General features: G+C 40.3%; 1 protein-coding gene across 3 annotated transcripts in view; it reads left to right on the forward strand.

Moving 5' to 3' along the window:
- Positions 1 to 20578, forward strand: part of BMAL1 (basic helix-loop-helix ARNT like 1) — a 45439-nt gene that overhangs the window by 15029 nt on the left and 9832 nt on the right. For 2 of the 3 annotated variants that reach the window (XM_060275555.2, XM_035118718.3), the window contains 11 exons: positions 6707 to 6840; positions 8216 to 8363; positions 9347 to 9367; positions 10340 to 10378; positions 10795 to 10836; positions 12589 to 12746; positions 13282 to 13361; positions 15368 to 15460; positions 15753 to 15870; positions 16291 to 16440; positions 18644 to 18890. In XM_060275555.2, coding sequence (XP_060131538.1) covers positions 8224 to 8363; positions 9347 to 9367; positions 10340 to 10378; positions 10795 to 10836; positions 12589 to 12746; positions 13282 to 13361; positions 15368 to 15460; positions 15753 to 15870; positions 16291 to 16440; positions 18644 to 18890 — 1088 coding nt within the window. In that variant the 5' untranslated portion in view covers positions 6707 to 6840; positions 8216 to 8223. The remainder of the gene's footprint in view (positions 1 to 6706; positions 6841 to 8215; positions 8364 to 9346; positions 9368 to 10339; positions 10379 to 10794; positions 10837 to 12588; positions 12747 to 13281; positions 13362 to 15367; positions 15461 to 15752; positions 15871 to 16290; positions 16441 to 18643; positions 18891 to 20578) is intronic. The other variant, XM_088667576.1, reaches the window with a different exon arrangement.

Raw genomic sequence — 20578 nt, forward strand, 5'->3', positions numbered from 1 at the left:
CCTTGCCCCCTGTTTGTGCTTCTGGAGGTTCAAATGGGAGTGGGGGAACTTTATTAAAGCCTTTACAAGTCTCCCTGTGCTCCCCTTTTAATTTTAATGGGATTTGTATTGTGGACCATTGGCAGGCTTTTTGCTTCCTAATTTCTGATTACATTAGGGTTTCTTAGTTTTGACTTTATTTCATGTGCTTTATTGGGATACATTCTGTGGATTGGTGTTGCCTAATTCTTGGGTGTGGGGTGTGAGTTATGGCTATTTTCTGGTTTAAGATATTTGGGAAGGCAGACTTTTTGGGTCTGTTGTTCTAAGTAGCATTTGCTGCTAATGCCTGCTGGCTTATAAAAAAAGAAATATAAATACAGATATGAGATATAAATGAAATAGAATCAGATGAATTGTATATTGAAATAGCTTTACTTACAGGGATTAGGGATTTCATTGAACTATATGATAGTCCTGTGTGCAGGAATATTTTATATTAGTGGCAATTAAAGTTTCCATTTTATTTCTTTTTGGGATTACTTCAATTAAGTTCACTTGGAAATAAATAAATTAGTATTTGGTTCAGTTTGACTGATTTTGTTGGGATACAATGGGTATAATGGGCAAATAAATGAATGAGTTTATAATTACAAATGAATACATTTATATTTAATGCCTTTGAAATTAATTACTGGGGCTGTTGAGTTTTGGGTCTTTTGAGGAAACAAACAAGTGAATTTTTGCTGCTTTGATTTCAGCACGTTTGAAAATTCATTTTTAAGTGCTACTGAGTTCATAATAGTTTTTGTCCTTATGCAGTTTCTCAAATAATGTAGATTAGAATTACAGCAATTAGCAGGTGCCCACATCCAAATAATTTAGGTTAAAAGGCGTCTGTCATCATAAAGGTTGGGAATTACTGCTTGGTTTTCTTCTGTCTCTTGTGCCTCCTCTTCCCACCAACTTCTTCCTTTTCTCGCTTCCTCTTCCTAGCCTTTTCACTTGCCCAAGCACTCACTTCCCTCAATCTCCCCCCCCCCTTCATTTTTACTCTTTGTTTGAAAAACCCTTTAAGCATTCATTTCAGAGAAGTGTTTTTGAAAACAGGTTTGCATATGAGGCTGTAATGAAATGGCTATTCATCATGATGCCTTAATGGAACATCTATGGTCAGAGACCTTTTGCAGCTGAATGCTAGTTTCTGGGGAGTGATGTTACCTTCAAGTCCTGCTTGTAGGTTCCTGGAGGCATGTGCTTCTCCCCTTTGGGAAAAAAGAGTGCCGGTCTAGATGTACCTTTGTTTTCATCCTGCAGGGCTACATAATTTTCCATTCACAAAACGCATGCAGAGTTATTTGTTGGGAAGTCTGCATTGTATACTTTTGTCATTTGGGGATGCCTAACGAAAGCAGGCGCAGCTTTCATCGTCGTATTTCTTTTGCTAAAAGAAGTGCAGTGCAGACATTGTTGGTAATTGAAAAAGAATGCCTTTGTGGTGTGGTGCGCTTGTGATTCAGCAAGTGAGGAGTGATGTTTCGTTGGAAGGAAGCAAGCATTGTTTTATGGTGACAGTAATTTTCCCTGTAGGCAGTGTTGGAGCTGGCAGCGCTTGCATGTTGAGGTCTCACCTCCCAGATGGGTGCCTCAGCAGACTTTTTAAGTTGACCTACTTTTTTTTTTTTTTTTGCTCTGACCTTGATTTGCTCATTGAGGTGTTTATGTGCTCATGATCTGATTTGCTGCGTGATTAAATCAATCATGTGACGATGGGCAGTCGGAACAGAAGCCCTGAATCCGAATGCAGGCAGAGTCTGTGACTTGATCCCTGATTTCTATTCAGTATCTCTCTGAGAAATTGTTTTAAGATAGAATAACAGAGGGAGAGTTGCAGCAGCGGCAGAATGCGATCCATCAAGAGCATGCCTTGGTTCTCTTCTGCTAGGACTCTAATCAGGAAGTGGCCTAGATGGCATTCTTTCAAATAAATCCTTGAAGTATCTTGGCAACAGGCTTTGGGGTCGCAATATGAAGAACTTGGCTGGTGTTTGAGACTGTGGGTGTTCAGAGTATGTTACAGCAGGGCAGTGTTGCCTTGTTTATGGGCTGTTTTGTGCAGTGCCTTGAGAAACAAGAGGAAAGATCTATTGTCAGTGTTCTCTCTCATTACATGCTAATAAAATGAGTAGCTGCCGCCTGGCAGTTAACCAGTATTATACCAGAGGTTACTAATGACAGAGGTGTTTTTTTTTCCCCAAAGCAACCTCAGTGTAGTGGATTTTATAATGGTTATTGTTTTTAGCACACGGCTAGTGTGAGGGGACCCAGGTGGCGCTGTGGGTTAAACCACAGTGCCTAGGGCTTGCTGATCAGAAGGTCGGCGGTTCGAATCCCTGTGACGGGGTGAGCTCCCGTTGCTCGGTCCCAGCTCCTGCCCACCTAGCAGTTCGAAAGCACATCAAAGTGCAAGTAGATAAATAGGGACCAGTCCGGCGGGAAGGTAAACAGCGTTTCCGTGCGCTGCTCTGGTTCGCCAGAAGCAGCTTTGTCATGCTGGCCACATGACCCGGAAGCTGTCTGCAGACAAACGCTGGCTCCCTCGGCCTATACAGCGAGATGAGCGCCGCAACCCCAGAGTCGGACACGACTGGACCTGATGGTCAGGGGCCCCTTTACCTTTACCTAGTGTGAGGGGAGCAGTGCAGAGGGGGTGTTAAAGAAAGCAGAGTTAGAAGACATCCCAGATATGCATTGAGAAATACAGTGGCTTTCAATGCATGTCCCACTGGCTTTGTTGGAAATTTATTGTTGTTGTTAAATTTATTAATAAGCCACTCATCTGACCCATTAATAAGCCCACCCCAGCAAATTAATAAACCATAGCAAACCATCACACATTTAAAAAAAATTCCCTATACAAGGCTGCCTTCAGATGTCTTCCAAAAGTCAGATCGTTGTTTATTTCCTTAACATCTGACAGGAGGGTGTTCCACAGAGTGGATGTGACTACTGAGCAGGTTCTCTGCCTGGTTCCCTGTAACCTCACTTCTCGCAATGAGGTAACTGCCAGAAGGTCCTCGGAGCTAGATCTCAGTGTCTTGGCTGAACGATGGGGGTAGAGACGCCTTTTCAGGTATACAGGTATACAGAGTCCACTTAGGGCTTTAAAGGCCAGCACCAAAACTTTGAATTTTGCTTAGAAACATACTGGGAGCCAATGCAGATCTTTTTGGACCTGTGTTATGTGGTCCCAGAGCCTGCTCCCAGTCACCAGTCTGGCAGCCGCATCTGGATTAATTGTAATTTCCGAATCACCGTCAAAGGTAGCTCCGCATAGAGCGTGTTGCAGTAGTCCAAGTGGAAGAAAACTGTAGCATATCTACTTAATATTTTACATGATTCTAGTACCTTAGTTAGGTTTCCTAGCCTTTCATCTTGATAGTTTAAACATCTTCCTGTTCCTTACTTATACCAAGAGTACAGCCATAAGCCCCACTGAATTCAATAGGACTTATTTCCAAGTACTGTAGAGATGGTCAGGATGGCCCTGTAAATCATTAGGGCTGCCATGTTAATTTAATCTAAGAGGTTATTGTGTATCAGCTGCCAAGACTCCTAATCACCTGGCAGTCATTTTATTTTAGTTCATTTTAAAACTAAATGAAGTGAAAGTTCCCTCAACTTTGGAGAGACCACCAACTCTTCAAAAAATATAGGCACCTTTACCTTGCCTTGCCTTGCAGAGACAACTCTTCTTGCTCAGGTGCAACATCATTTCAGAAAGGTCTTAGGCAGGCATCCCCAAACTGCGGCCCTCCAGATGTTTTGGCCTACAACTCCCATGATCCCTAGCTATCAGGACCAGTGGTCGGGGAAGATGGGAATTGTAGTCCAAAACATCTGGAGGGCCGAAGTTTGGGGCTGCCTGGTCTTAGGGCTCAGGAAGCAGCGCTCCAGCTGATGGGCCACAGGTGCCACCTACATAGACTGTAGGGTTATGAATTTTTCTATACTACAGTTGGCTACAACAATTTAAATATTTTTCACATCCAAATTATAGAAGTCCTTGCCCTGTGAAGCTCATTTGGGCCTCTTGCCACTTTCCACTGGTTGGTAAATGCTTTTTTCTTCCAGCAAACTTTTGCCTTAATTAGTAGATTGCATTTTACCTCTTTATTCATGTTTTCTTTACCTCTTTATTCTTGTCTGTTCTGTCTTAAACTGTTTGCTTCTAATATTTTATTATGAAGGGGCTATTTTAATGGTTTTTAGCCACCCTGAGTTATAAGTAAATATTAAAAGGGTGGGGATATACATTCTTGTGCAAATAAGCATACAATGTGTTGTTCTTGGCTGCATATCAGTCTTACTCTATAATATGAAAATCTAACAATTAAAAAAGTTTTAGAAATTATGTAAGGCAACATACAAATAGCAATGCTAGCACTGGGAGCAGGAGACTTAAGTAGTAAAGTTACATTTTAATTAAATGTTATTGAAAAAAATGTGTTTTGTGAACATGTAAATATTGAACCACGGGTGGTTTGCATAGTATGCCTTTTTGGGTTGGATACAGAGTAAAGTGCACAGAGATGGGCTGGAGGAATTAAGCTTCCCAACTCCATCTTTCCTGGAGGTCAGGAAATGTTGTTGAATGGGCTGAGGGGCTGAGGGAGAAGGAGGTTCCCAAAATGGGTCTGAGAAGCCTTCTATAAACAGGGCTTCCATTCATGGAAAGTGCCTCAATCTATCGTTTGGCTGTGTGTCGTTCCCCCCGCCCCCCATTTCCAGGGGCTTCATTTCAGTATTGAGCCCAATTATGTTCCAGTCCACACAAGAGAGCTTCTCTACACACATAGGTTAGGTTAGGGGCCTGGCAGTTTCCCAGTCACCTATCTATAAGAGTCTACCAAGGAAGTAACCAGGCCGAGAAACTTTTTTAAGTTGGGAAAGGGTTGGTACTTGTTCAGGCTGTTGAAAGTGGCTGGCACAGGCTTGCTGAGACTTGCGAGTTAGTAAAATGTTTTGCAAATATACAAGGCTGCACAAGTGAGTTTCTCATTCACAGCAGCTCTGCATGGCCTTCCATTGTGTGCATGGAGCTGTTCCATTTGTTGAAATTAACGGGGGTGGGGAGTTTGTGTGTCTGAGTGCACATCCTTGCACATAATTTCAGACTGGGCCATCAGACGCCAGCCTGAAGATACATTTAATTTTGTTTGACTTTGCCTTGAACTATGAAAAGTCATCATCCAGTGCCATGACGCGTGGATGTGCGGGGTGGATTTTGTTTATGGTCTCTTGTTTTAACTGATCATTTCATTTATCTTTATTTGGTGTAAAAAGAAGCAGCATTTGGGGCTGTGTAATGACAGACATGCTTATGTGTCTGTATTCCTGGCTACTATGTATATTTGTATCTGTTTTAAAATATTTCTAGACTGCTTTTCTGTTGAAACAATATATAAGCAGAAACAAAACTATGATAAACATAATATCAGGCAACAAGCAAAACCAAAGTTTATAAAGCTTAAAACAGAATCCATAAAACTCACTTAAAATTTGTCAATTGCAGCAGCAATACTCAATAAACAGAAAGATCTCTCAAATCTTTAAAAAACACTTAAACCACTATTGCACTCCAGATGTTCTGGGCTACAGCTCCCATCAGTTCTAGCCAGCATGACTAGTGCTTGGGGGTGATGGGTGTTACGGTTCAAAACGTTTGTAGGGCAGCAGGTTGGGGGAGGTGGGCAAAGTCTTGAAGAACAGAATGGGCTTGATTGTGCTCGAGTGATATAAGTGTTCCCCTCGTCTATTGTGGGAAGAGCGTTCCAGGCTGACATCACATACAAACAAAAAAGCCTTTCCCCGAGTTGCACCCATACAACCTTTCTGGCAAGGGGTATTGCAGGAGGGGTCAATTGGGGTGGGTTCATATGGGACAAAAGGGCTTCGGGCCATTTAGGAATTAAAATGTTAAACCCCACACCTTAAATTAGTGCAGTGCATATTTTTTAAAGATGCTGTTAATTGTCCAGAACGGCCATTTCTTCCCCTGCTGTGAACCAACTGAAATTTCTGAGCTGTCTTTGCCAGGTTCATGTACTGTGTAATGCATTGCAGTATTACAGCCTGGGTGTTACCACACCTCTGATAAATCTGATGTAACTATATCTGCCTATAGAAAGTGCCAGACCTGGTACATCTCATGGCTGGTATTTTGACGTAAATGCTTTCCCAAACTACAAACTTGCTTCTTCATGGGGAATACAACCCCATCCAAAGTTGACAGAAGGTCACCACTCAGGGGCGTAGGAAGAGGGGGGTGATAGGGGCGCTCCCCAGAATGTGTGCCACGCCCCCAGAATGCACGCCAGCCCCACCCTGCCTGCTCTCTGCCCCCGGTGCCAGAGCATGAAGTTCCGCCACTGTTACCACTGAAGGCCAACTATACATGCCTCTGTCTTGTCTGGATTGAGCTTCAGTACGTTAGCCTTCATGGAGGCCATTACTGCGTTGAGGCATCGGTTCACCACTGCCACCCTCTCACTTGATTCTGATATAAAGAAGTAGAATGTTTCCTAGCAGATTAAGGTGTGGACCCTTTGAACTGAACAATGTTAATTGGTTGTAACCCTGAACATTTTTTAAAAGCATCGAAAGAATATATCTGGTGATGTAATAAAGGAAATTGACAGTGTGATATTTGTATCCTACAACCCAGGAATTTGGAAGCTGTTGAGAAACAAGGCTGGAGGAAATGAAAGGAGGGTTAAGGTGACTGGCTGCTTTTGCACTGGCAGCAGGAGTGCACATCCTTCCAGAGTGGATCTAAGATTCCAGAAATCAAGTCTACAGGTAGGAACAGCCATCGGGGTTTCGGTGCTTTTGGTTTGCGTTTCTTTATACGGTACTCTTACTAAATTTCACAAATAGGGAAATAAGAGTGGACTGCTTTGTTTGTCGAACTCTTAAGAACTCTAAAAATGCTTATTAAGCAAAACCATAATCGAAAACTAATTATATTGCCCCAACTCTTTCCCCTTTTAAGTTACTTGAACCTTTTGAAGCTCTTTTCCCATGGAGAAATTTGTTTGCTTTCGACCGTTCTCTTTTCCCAGCTCTCTATCATTTGCCTGTATTTTACAGATGTCTTGCCATCCTCTCAAATAAAGTCCCATCACTTTTTATCTTTTTTTAAATGTATCAATTCTAGGCTTCATATAATATTTCAAGAACTTGATATCCATGGTGTGTTTTAGGAATATGAGCGCAGGCTGCAACGTCAGCTGCTTCAGAAGTGACCAGGAAATTACATGACAATTAGTTTTTCAGAGCAATCTTGTTGACTACAGTTTTAGTTTAACAGCTTTTAGTACTGTAGCACTTTGAAGACTAAAAAAGCATACCTTCCAGTAGCACCTTAGAGACCAACTAAGTTTGTCATTGGTGTGAGCTTTTGTGTGCATGCACACTTCTTCAGATATGAAGAAGTATCTGAAGTATTCTTCAGGTATCTGAAGAAGTGTGCATGCACACGAAAGCTCATACCAATGACAAACTTAGTTGGTCTCTAAGGTGCTACTGGAAGGAATTTTTTTTATTTTGTTTCGACTGCGGCAGACCAACACGGCTACCTACCTGTAACTAAAAAAAAGCATAGCAGAATTGTTACCAGAGTCACCTTTTTCTTTACTCAAATTGAAATTGTAAGCTTCAGCTATGGTCCCAGTGGCAAGAGTGTTAGACGTGGACCTAGGCATAACCTCTCTGTTCAGCAGTAGACTACTTAGGTTATCTTGGACAGAAATCACCTCTTGGCATGATGACTTTAAAAACAGACTGTAAAAAATCCTCCAAGGATTATGGTGATTAGTCTTAATGGAACATCAAGGTTCGGAACCCCATGTACTTTTGACTGCCATATCATGAGAACAAACAAAATGGCTGCCTCCATCTTACCTCTCTTGCGAGCTTTTCAGGAGCACCAGGATAGACATTCTTTCTGATACTGAATGGCATTGCTTATCTATTCCTTCCAGTAGAATAGGGGAAATGATTTCATATCATACTTAATAGAATTGTTGTGGGCTGAGGTAAGAAATTGTTGTAATGAAGTGAACTCTTAGGGATAGCAGGGGCTATATGAACCCATTAACTATTCTTGTGATGTAGCCATTCGGTAAACCAATTTCCTGTGCTTCTTTTCTTCTTTCTTTTGTGGTAATTCTAGACAATCCAATGGCTGACCAAAGGATGGACATTTCTTCTACAATCAGTGATTTTATGTCACCAGGCCCCACTGACCTAATCTCTAGTTCTCTTAACTCTTCAGGAATGGATTGTAATAGGAAAAGGAAAGGCAGTTCTACTGATTATCAGTAAGTGCATTTCCTATTAGTATAACCTTTCAGCTGTGCCTGTTGTTCAACTTCCATTTTTATTTGGAGTCCATTTTCCTTCCAAAAATAGTGGAAATAGATGAGGTGTTTTTCAACCTGTAAAAATTTCCTACAGTGATCTATTAATTCATGGGAAATCACAAAGACACTCTTTTGAAGAGAATTGAGTTTTGGGGGACAATGGACTTTCATTTACATAAATGATGGCTGCTTTGTAAACATGGCGCAATGAGTTCTTATCCCAACTATTTGCATTTATAGGGGGTATTATTTGTGGTATTATTTGATAAACAAGTCTTTACTTGTAAGTTGAATTAAAGCTGAGAATATGATTCTATTCTTTGCTCATTATTCTAGTTCTGCTTTCAGAAAAAGTTCAGAGATCATTTGTCAGGCCCAAAGGGCATATTGTTCACACATTACTTTCTTTAGGTGTCCACCTGAAATAAAATATTATGAAATAAATGAAATATTTCAACTTTTTGTTGTTAATTCTTATTGATAATTTTATTGGGTTTTTTGTAAACCACTTTGAGGTGTTTCCCACAAATAAAGCAGTATATAAATTTTGTGGAAGAAATATAAATAAATAAAAGTGGTGTGTAAATAGAACAGACCTATACCTATGTTTGCAAATGCAAGTACCCTACTGAAACATTAGACAGGAGGTTCAGATTTTTAATAAAAATCTTCTCAAGGTACACAGTTGCAATGATCAAATAGTAGAAGTTTAGATTCACTGAAAACTGAATGTGTGGATAGGAAACGCTTTTCATCATTTAGAGCAGGCATAGGCAAACTCGGCCCTCCAAATATTTTGGGACTATAACTCCCATCATCCCTAGCTAACAGGACCAGTGGTCAGGGATGGTGGGAGTTGTAGTCCCAAAACATCTGGAGGGCCAAGTTTGCCTATGCCTGATTTAGAGTATAAATTGAACAATATTTTTCTCTCTTTTCAGACTTGATGGCTTTTCTTTTGAGTAAGTACAAACATCATATGGGGAAAGGGGGGCCTTATTACAATGCTCACTGTGTAAAAGCATGGCAAGAGAAAAAATATGATTGTTTTCAAGCACAGTCTATATTAACTGTTTATCTGGCTTGTCACTAGTAAGCAAAGTTCATGATTCTGATACAATGCCTTTTTAAAGAAAAAAGCGCTTGGGAAGGTATATATACAAAACAGTCCTTGGATTCCAGTTGTATGATTAGCATTGCACCCTCTACGCTCTGTCATCAAATGTAGAAAGGGCTAGCTGAGGGGGAAATGACTCGCCATTTTCAGTGGCAGGCCAGCCCTGTGCAGGCATTTCTCATCAGATGATAGAAATCTTGTGGAGAAGAGACAGTGGGCCTGTAGGTATCTCACACCAAATGTACATAGGCCATCCCCATGAGCTAGAACCCAGAGCATATAGGGTTCGAGATCATGGTGAGACCCTATACAGTACATATTCTGTGGACTTCCCCCTTCAGATGCTCCTACAGCTCATGTACAGTATTGAGAAGGGGACATTGTGAAGCATGGTGCGGAGGCAGGGCATATGGCCCCTTGTCACTTGCTGCACTATATCAATTGTGTGGATAGAAATGCCTGAACTAGGCTCATGTGTTTAACTAGATAGTCCTTAATGTATCCACCTTCTAAAGCTGGCTGCTGTTTCTTTTAAATTAGGTGGATATATCAATGCATTACAAAGGATGGCCAAGTTCCAAGGATACTTTTAACTGTGGGGTGGAGGTGAATGCCTGCTCATGGCCATTCAACAGCCAAATTTTTTATCTTGGTTATTTTCAGAAAATATAGATATAATGAATGCTGCTGCAGCATGCCATCTGTTTTTACTTGTGCAAATGCTTATGTTTTAGCAAGGTGTGGGAGTAAGGATCAATGAAGCAAATTCTGCTGCATTTTTACCATGTCAATTTTTTCTTTTGTTCTGGTTTTGTAGCGAAGGTATGGATACAGATAAAGAAGATCAACATGGAAGGTATTTATTTGTGCATCATTGCTGAATTGATTGTGCATCTTGAAAAATAAGTGTATTCAAAGTAAAGCTCGGATAATTCTAGAGAGTGAGATAAGGAGATGTGGAGTGTAATTGAGGTCTGTGAGAATCTGGAGAGTATACAAGGACTGGGGTAATCCTACTGGAAGATCAAGTCTTAATATAACACCTAGATGAAATAGAAATCCTCACCTTGGTGAGAAAATGCGTAGTTGTGATCCTTCTGAAATGTAAGTGACTGTGATCCAAAGCATTGTGCAGTTAGTTCTACATATTCAAGTGAGCCTGAGCTTTGGGGATAGATTTATTTGAAAAGCATCTTTCTTCCTCACCTTGTCTCATGGCAAATATTATATTGCTGTCTCGACTTGATTTGTATTACTTTTGTTCTCTGCTAGGTTGGAATATACAGACCAGCAAGGCAGAATAAAAAATGCAAGGTAAAACAATGAGTCTTTGTTTTAAATCCGTGAACAGCGAGTGAGCTTATGATGTGATCCATAAAGGCCTTTTGGATGTGTTCCTATAATGGATTTTTATACCTTTAATAGAAAATTATGCTCCTACACTCATGAGAAATGAGTGTACCAGGTTATATTAAAAAGCCATTTCATTTTTTGATCCAGAGATTACAACATTTCTGTCTTCTGCCAAGGCATCCCATATAGTTACCACTAAGAAGGATATTTTTCAAACCCGGCAGTTTTTGCTTCCTTAGTGTTTCCAGTTTATAGATTGTGGATGAAGTTAAAGATTAAACTAATTATGAAGTATTTGAAATACAGTGGTACCTCGGGTTACAGACACTTCAGGTTACAGACGCTTCAGGTTACAGACTCCACTAACCCAGAAATAGTACCTCAGGTTAAGAACTTTGCTTCAGGATGAGAACAGAAATTGTCCAGCGGTGCAGCGGCAGTGGGAGGCCCCATTAGCTAAAGTGGTACCTCAGGTTAAGGACAGTTTCAGGTTAAGAACGGACCTCCAGAACGAATTAAGTTCTTAACCTAAGGTACCACTGTGACAGAGAGATTTATACAAGTCATAAATGTGCCACATACAATAAATGTGAATTAAACACATGATCTTACAATAATGTTAGCTACAGCTAATCATAGAATTGGTCATTGAGTTAGGAGTGCAGGCTCAGGTTTATCCCACACTTTTCAAGATCTGCATCACCAAGATTCAATACACCAGTATTCAGTGAGGTCCCTTTCTTACAGCATATGATTACAGGTAGGTAGCCGTGTTGGTCTGGGTCGAAGTAAAATAAAAAAATTCCTTCAGTAGCACCTTAAAGACCAACTAAGTTTTTATTTGGTATGAGCTTTCATGTGCATGCACACTTCTTCAGAACACTTGAAGAAGTGTGCATGCACACGAAAGCTCATACCAAAATAAAAACTTAGTTGGTCTTTAAGGTGCTACTGAAGGAATTTTTTTATTTTACAGCATATGAAACACTCTTATGCAAAAAGTACATATCTTCAGAATATATATAAATTATAAATACATATTCATGCATGATATTTATTGGCATGGCAAAGTTATATTTGAACAATGACATTTTTAACTTTACATATTTTCAAATATTTGTTAAGCAGACTCATCAAAATATTTTGCAATATGCACCTGGCCTATATGATCCTTTAAGGTTTTTGAGTTTGGTGGGCCCCTAGAATCTGTGGGTGCTTGTGCATCACACACAGTGAAACACCTATATGACCACCACTGAGCATTACCCATTCAGCATCTTTCTGGTGAAGCCTCTCCTTCATGCTGTGTGGAAGTTCAATTCAGAATTTGATTGCCAGACGAATTGAGTGTTCTTGCAGTTGCATGATATTGTGTGCAAAATGGCTTGAAAGCTCCTCTGAAATGGTCTATCTGTTTTCATTTCAGATAATTGCAGTGATTCTTGAATTCTCTCTCCCCCCCCCCCCCGTACATGACCAAGACTATATCCTCATTTATAGCAAGTTTCCCTCAATTTACTCATCAGCTTTCATCCTCCTGTTTACGTTGTTTCATTTTTTCGTTATGTAACCAATGTAAAGTAAATAAAGGTTTATCTACTGATAACTGATAATGTAAGCAATCCTGTCTCTTTTTTTCACAAAAGCAATTAAGGTTTGTGATGTAACTCTGGATACCTGAAATGTGATGATCCTTATTTCATTATCACTTAGGGAGGCTCACAGTCAGATTGAAAAAAGACGTCGTGATAAGATGAACAGTTTCATCGATGAATTGGCCTCTTTAGTGCCAACATGCAATGCTATGTCCAGAAAACTAGATAAACTTACGGTATTGAGAATGGCTGTTCAGCACATGAAGACGTTAAGAGGTAAATTTTAAAGCAACCTGTGTGGTTAGAGAGGTTACTTGTGGAACTTAAAAACCAGGGGAAATGTTGGTGTATTGGAGCAGTGAAAGCACTTTGCACTTATTATTTCAGTATTGCTTACACCATTGTGGTAAAGTAGATTAGTATTATTTTAGATGGGAGAATGAAAGAGCAGCAGTTTACCTGAGGGCACCTTGTGAGATTTTGACTGAAGTGAGATTTGAACTAGCTTCCACCATGTGATACCAGATTTGCTAAAGGTGCTTTCATACCGGTAAAAGATACAAAATAGATATTTTATTGGTAAAAGGTTTGTAAGTTTCTGAATAGAAAGAAATTGCTGCTGTCTCATAGTAGCTTTTGGGAGCAGCATCTACTTGGTTTTTCCTATTTGAGGCATCATTCTAAGCATTACTAGAAAACAGACTAGGGACACTGAAAATAGTTGTGCAAATAGAATGTAACACATGCTGCACCTCACACAACTGGTTTATTTACTCAAAGAATAATTACTTTTCTTCCCTTTGCCTTTAAGGTGCCACAAACCCATATACAGAAGCAAACTACAAGCCTGCCTTTTTGTCAGATGATGAACTAAAACATCTTATTCTTAGGGTATGTGTTAACGTCAGATACATGAAAGCATGTATAGTGTGCAATGAAAGAGAGGATTCTTGTAAGTATGGTGGCGTTTTCATGTAGGGTGCAGTTCTCTTATACCAGACACTATGACCATAAATTCCTCCAGTGTAAGAGATGCATGCTATATGCAAAAGCTTCAGCCCAGGGCTTTCTTCAGCTGGAACGTACTGGAACTCAATTCCTGCACCTCTCAGGTGGTCGCCATTGTCATTATAAGAGAACAAGGGAGGCATTCATGGTGAGTTCTGGCACCTCTTTTTCCAGAAAAAAAGCCCTGCTTCAGCCCTTTTTTAACCAATGGACTTACCAGCAAGTCGCTGTCTGCCTGTTATGAGCACACTGTGCTAACCCCAATATAGTGTTGAGTAAGCTTCCCAGTAACATGAAATTCTGGATTAGTAGCCAGTAAACCAAAAAATTGATAATAAATTGCCTGGGACTACAAAAAGTTATTATATAATTCATAAAGCTCTACTGTTTTGAGGTTGACTAATGTGTTTCCTGAGCAGAAATGCTAAAGGGAGAGGAAGCACCTTGGTTTCTAGAAACTGGCCTTTGATTTTGCTGTCTATTTACCCCACGCCAGTGTTTTCTTCTGGCAACAATATATTCTGTATTGAATAGGGAACCTCTGATTTTGCTTGACGTGCATGTGAAGGATGACACTGACTATAATTGTCAGGTTCAAGGTTGTTGTTTTTATGGCAACGTGTAATATTTAAAACTTAGTGGAAACTGACTTGATATTTATTAAATTTGGGGTGTCCATGCTGTTTCAGTGAATTACAGTAATAAAACCCATCTGCTTACCTGTCAGTTGAAACATGTTATCCACTAGTATCCCATACAACATGAAAATGCTCCTTTTCATCGGGTCGCCACAAATCTTCAAAATCTCATTTGCATTCTGCAAATTTGATCTGACTACCCTGCAGGTTTTGCCCTCTGGTAAACGAATGCTGAGTCTCTGCCCTGCTGAAGCAGCTTTGGTGTGCAGCTGATACAAATATTCAGGCTTGAGTCTGTATGCTTCCATACGGACAAGCACTCCAGTGAAATTAAGTAGGATTTATAACCCTATTTTTAAGATCTGAAGAGACCATCTCCTATGAAACTTTAGAGAAAGGCATCAGTAAAAGGAACCCTGGGTGCGATTCATCATGGTCAGATAAGAGGCATAAACCAAGCGATAAAGGGGTGCCATCTTGTGGTGTAAGATAACCTCTTCTCTCCCCCCCCCCAAATGTGGTGAAAAGATCTAGCAAAATCTTCAAGCAGTATTTGCATTCTTTGTTTTGCATGTGTGATGCGTGCAAATGACCCCTTTCCAAGTGTCTGGTAAGATACTCCACAAGAATAATGTTCTGGAGTCTGCCTTGCATTAATCTAGCCTATTTCCAGCAAATCCTTTTCTCCTGGTTTCCTAGAAGCCCCTTTGGAAAGATTGCTGGCAACAGCCCAATGAAAATGAGTCATTTTTGCCTTCCCTGCTTCTATGGCCTTTTCCACCCCCACACATGAACAGCTCCTGGTAGACTCTTAAGATCCTGGAAAAGGTTTTGTAGTTAGAGCAAGAATAGGAAGATTAGACGACCCCTTACTCTCCACCTCACCCCACTCCCACGTCACCTCCTGCAGTTTTTGGGAATTTCCTTAAAGAAAGGTTTTAAAAAAGAAAAGCTCAAGTGCAGCAAGGTGGTTTTTAAATAATTGCTTAGGTGTGACTAAATGGTACCCTTTACAAATAGACATTTACCAATGACATTCAGCCATTTTGCCTTGCCATTTTCTGGCATTATTATTAAAAAAATAGTGTCGTCATACTCAAGTCTCCACTGAAATTTTTGCCGTATGCTAATCTAGTTACATTTAAATGCAAAGTGTTTGGTCACCAAAATTCAACTGCATGTCGTGAATAATTTTAACAATGTGTAAATAACACACTATAACAAAGTGGCTGTCCTGTGTTTCCCAATTAGGCTGCAGATGGTTTTCTCTTTGTTGTGGGCTGTGACAGAGGCAAAATACTGTTTGTTTCAGAATCAGTCTTCAAGATCCTCAACTACAGTCAGGTATATTTTGTCTTTCTTATGATGTAGAAAAGAACAGAGCCTTGTAACATATTTTGTTCAACTCAGTGGTGGATGTAGATGACTCTGTGCTTCAGCTATCAATGTTGTTCTCTGTTGTTTTTTTATGGGTTGAAGTGAAATATTTCAGTTTACAAAAACAGTATTGTTTTCATTCATTCAAAATATCAGTTAATTGAAATGTAACAAAAATGCTATTAACAGTTTTCCTTGCTGTGAGCTTTGCCGCATGTCTTTAATAATTTAATTGGTTGTTAACATTCTTTATTGGCAGAATGATCTGATTGGCCAGAGTTTATTTGACTACCTTCATCCTAAAGATATTGCCAAAGTTAAGGAGCAACTTTCTTCTTCTGATACTGCACCACGGGAAAGGCTCATAGATGCAAAAAGTGAGTGATTGGAATGTTCATTGAGCTCCACAGGCTAGTTCACAGGTCCTGATGATGTTAAGCTAGTGCAAAATAAAGTGGAACTTTTGCTACTTGGAAACTGTGGTTCAACTCATGAAGCATGAAATCACACTGGCCCTTTTTACAGCAGTTTCACACTCCTGACTCATGTCTGGCTTGTAATCGACTGTAATTCCATTATCCTTTTCATATGTATTGTTGCTAAGCCAAGTATTTCCAATCCCATAATTGCTTTCCCTGAAAGCAGAAGTTTGCTTTTGTCTTCATTGAATATCATTCTGTTGAGTTATGTTCATGGATACCGTACTGTCTAGTTACAGGTCTGTATATTTGAAAATAGAAATTTCAAGCCAAGCCAAATTCACCATTTTGGATTTGTGTTCTTTCACTCCACTGCAGCTGGTCTTCCAGTTAAAACAGATATAACGCCTGGACCATCACGACTATGCTCTGGAGCAAGACGTTCATTCTTTTGTAGGATGAAATGCAACAGACCATCCGTGAAAGTAGAAGATAAAGACTTTCCTTCCACCTGTTCTAAAAAGAAAGGTACCAGTAGTATGCATTGATTAAACTAGAAAAAATAACTTTGGTTCATTTCTACCAATTAAGGTGTTTATTTGAGATCAGATAAGACCCTGCAGAGTTGTAACTATGTGAAGAAATAAAGAAGAAACCTGACTCCCACTGGCTTACAGTTTCTGACCTTATGAAACAATTCATAGGTTTTGCATATGGGATCAGGTTTACATTGGCTACATAAAGCATCATTTGGAAAATGAGATTTAGCTTCCACTCCTTCCATGACTTTTGAGTCCACAAATCATTGAAATAATAACATTGTCATACTGCTGTTGCTGAAAACAGTCGATTCTCTTAACAGTTTCTAAGACTTTTTTTGCTATCAAATGGTATATGTTCAGTGAGACAAGTCAAGTTGCTAGTAAGGTCAGAATATAGTTTGTAGACATAACATTTAAATTGTTGATAGCAAACTGCATTCAGAGCCAAAGATCATAAAATGTGTAATTTTCTCTGATTCGTCCTTCCCCCTGTGTCCCCTGAAACTCTGCTCTAGGGTGTTGGTTGCCCTCCAAAGGAGGATGGGAAGAGATATAGGGAGCTTCAGAGAAAAGGGAAATCAGGGAAATATGTCTTCCCTTCCCTGAGAATTTCAGCTAGATTGCAGTTCCTTCTATGAATTCAGAAGGAGTCCCTGGCTCTAGCCCCAGTGGCAGAGGAAGCTGCTCGGAGGAGCCGCCCAAAGGGGCAGTGTGAGGGTGGGGCGCACCACGAGGCCTCCGGAGTCTGCCTGCCTCCTCCCACTCAGCCACCCTACAGCTGGGGGGGGGAGGCAGGCAGACTGTTTGGGCAGTGCAGAGCCTGCGCACGCCCAAGCCACCGTGTCTCTCCCAGGAGAGCCGCGTGGCTCAGGCGCGCTGCAGGCCCCACAGTGAGTGCTGCCCGGCACTTTGTCACCCCCCTCAGTGGTGACACCCGGGGCGGCCCGCACCCACCGCATCCCCCTTCCTCTGCCCTGTCCAGCCCATTGACATTAATATCTTGACCATTTTACAAAGACAGAAAGATTGTACTTCACCTGCTACAGATAGAAAACCAGTATCACAACCATGCCCAGGAAATTCCATGTAAACTGTCTAAATTGGATGTATTGAGGATTCTACTTCTGACTTACAAAGTAGCAAAGTTGACTTATCCAGCAGGAGTCCTTCTCTTCCATTTCCTGTAGTGCTCAGATTATGTAGCCTTTGCTTGGAAATAAAATTATTTGACAATCTTAAGTGTAACAGCAGTGGATATTTTTAAGGAGAAAGATTGAACCAGCCAAGTTCACCATAACGAGCTCAGCCTAGAAAATCAATATCGTTAAATTAAACTGCACTTTGGAAGCGCATAATCAGAATGATGCTATGTTCTAAACACTTGAAATGTTGACAACTCTGGATACGGAGGGGATTGCATAATTTAATAATTAAATGAGTTGATCTTTCAAGAAAATCTAGATGGACCGCAAACCAGTGAAGAGCTTATTCACATGAAACTTATTTTTTAAAAAAGCTTAGGTTTTTTTTAAATGACCATTTTCTCAACATATCTATAAATTCTACTGAAGCAGTGTGCATTACACCTACTGTCAGAATGGGGTGTGCTTTTCTTAATTAACAAGGCCCCACATGTCCTCTTCTGAAGGTCCATGTTAACAACTAAGTAGGTGTGCAAGAGCTGGACTCTGCTAATGGGAACCTGATAATGCTACCTGTGGTGTGCCACAAAACGGCAGTGGCTTCTTGGAACCCACCGCATGACCCTACTGGAGCCCTCCATGAGGAGCTTTTCCTGCAGACTGTTGGTGGTAGCTCACAGCCAATGGCTGGTTAAAATATATGGATCTCTGGTTTACGGTCAGCTAAAACTACCAGCTGCTGGTCAAGATGGTGATCCAAGAATTGCATGATAGCACTTTGGCAGATGTCTTTGTTCAGCACTGCTGTAGCACCTCTTTGATCTTGTCCCTGCCCAACTTATATGGGAGCCCTGAAGAAACCAAGAACTCCTCGTCCTAGACCAAGCATATGCATGGAAATCTGCATACATACAGCCTGTTGCACATTGTACAGCTCTTCAGAAGTTGAATGCTTAAGATGCCAGATGTTTCATGTGCCTGAACCCCAAGCTGCCATTTTTTCCACCAATGCAGTACTGATGACATAAACCTTATTTTCTTTTGTAGCAGACCGGAAAAGCTTTTGCACTATCCATAGCACAGGATATTTAAAAAGCTGGCCACCAACAAAAATGGGACTAGACGAAGACAATGAGCCTGATAATGAAGGCTGTAATTTAAGCTGTCTCGTTGCAATTGGACGGTTACATCCTCATGTAGTTCCTCAACCAGTAAATGGAGAGATCAGGGTTAAACCGACAGAATATGTTTCTCGGCATGCAATTGATGGGAAATTTGTATTTGTAGACCAGAGGTAAGAACAACATCTTTAATTCATGCTATCAGGACAATGGTCTGTTGACTTGCGTTGATTCTTTTTCCTACGAATGTTTTTATTCAGAACAGCAATAATATTAGTTGTGAAAATAAATAATTGCAAAGTACTTTTGGAGCAATTATGTATCCACAGTTTGTGACTCTAAATTACCTCTCACCCTGAAAGGCAGAATCCCTGTGGCATAAATGTTATCATTTGTTGCTGAAGAATATTGACACCTAGTTTGATGAATAACAATTAAACTTTTTGGTTAGAAAAATGGGATGCAATCCACAACCCCCCATGGTGCTCATATTATCTCCTTTCCTCCTAGCATAGCACAGGAAACAAAGCACAATCTGACTGATTTGCTTCTGGACCAAATTCAAAATGCTGATTTTAACCCACAAAGTCTTCAATGGCCCAGACTTTAATAAACTATGAACCTCCTTTACCTATATCTAGGGCTTGAGGTAAACATTGGAGGCCCTTCTCTGTGTGCCCCCTCCAGCAACAGTCCAAAGGGCCTTTTCAGGGGTGACCCTCTATTTGTGGAATGCTATCCTCAGGAAGGTTCACCAGCCCCAGGCATTGGCATCTTTTTGGTGCTTGGAAAGACATTTCTCCCAGTCAGCTGTGTATTAATCCCTCGTTGCATTTGTTGCTATTGTTGGCTTATTACCAGCCTTTTATCCTAAGACCCCAGGGCAGGTAGCAACCATTTAAACGGCAACTTTAAAACCAGTTTAAAAGAAATTACAATTAAAAAGGTTAGTCTTTGGCAGGGATGCTTACATTGTGGGGGAGAGTGTGTGTTGTGTTTATGAGTTGATTATTTTTAGTGTTGCTTTTTGATTTTAAGATTATTTGTATTATGGAATGTTCTTTTTATAAATCGTTCTGAGACTCCTTTCGGGAAGAAACTAATAAATTAAATAATGAGACTGGCCAGAGTAGGTGCAGGAGCTCTCAGCCTTACAAGATCATCGTTACCCCCACTGGGTTGTAAAAAGACACCAATAGCTTCCCCAAATTAAATCCTTTTAATTTACTTTAACTTTATAAAAGGTGAGGAGTAGAGGGGGTTGCTGATAAAGAGAAAATACATGAAGCTTCCACATTTGTTGCACTTGATTTATTAAACCAAACTATGTCCCTGCTTAGTATTTAGAAGGGAGGTTAAGAAAGGGATATAAGAGAACAAATGTGATTCTTTTATGCAAAGATGTACAACCTGCCTTTCACTCTTTGTTTGGTGCAAGTGAAGGCTGTTTTGAGGGTGAAGGAACTTTTCACAGTCATAACTGAGTAATTAGCATGGCTGTGTGGCCTCTTTGCGGTGCACCCCTTTCCCTCTTCATTTTTGGCATGCCAAAGAGAACATGGCATGCCACAAAAATAAAATCTTGACTACAATTTCAGCTTTGGTTGAACGCTTTCTGTAACGTTCCAGCAAAATGCCACCTTTGTAGCCTTCTGCTAAAGTGAGCAACATCATTGTGGGCTACGAACTCCATTTCCATATTGGAGCTACTGCTCTCACATGTTTTCAGTTTTGTACAAGGAGGGATTATATCACTTTGGATTTCTAAGTTTATGAATACATTGGAGAATTGCTATACATTCGTTCATTTGGTAATGTTTCCAATTTAACCCTTGCCAGTTAAATATAAAATGGTAAGAGC

This window comes from Zootoca vivipara, chromosome 1 (genome assembly GCF_965207765.1).
Source record: "Zootoca vivipara chromosome 1, rZooViv2.hap1.1, whole genome shotgun sequence".
NCBI lineage: Eukaryota > Metazoa > Chordata > Lepidosauria > Squamata > Lacertidae > Zootoca > Zootoca vivipara.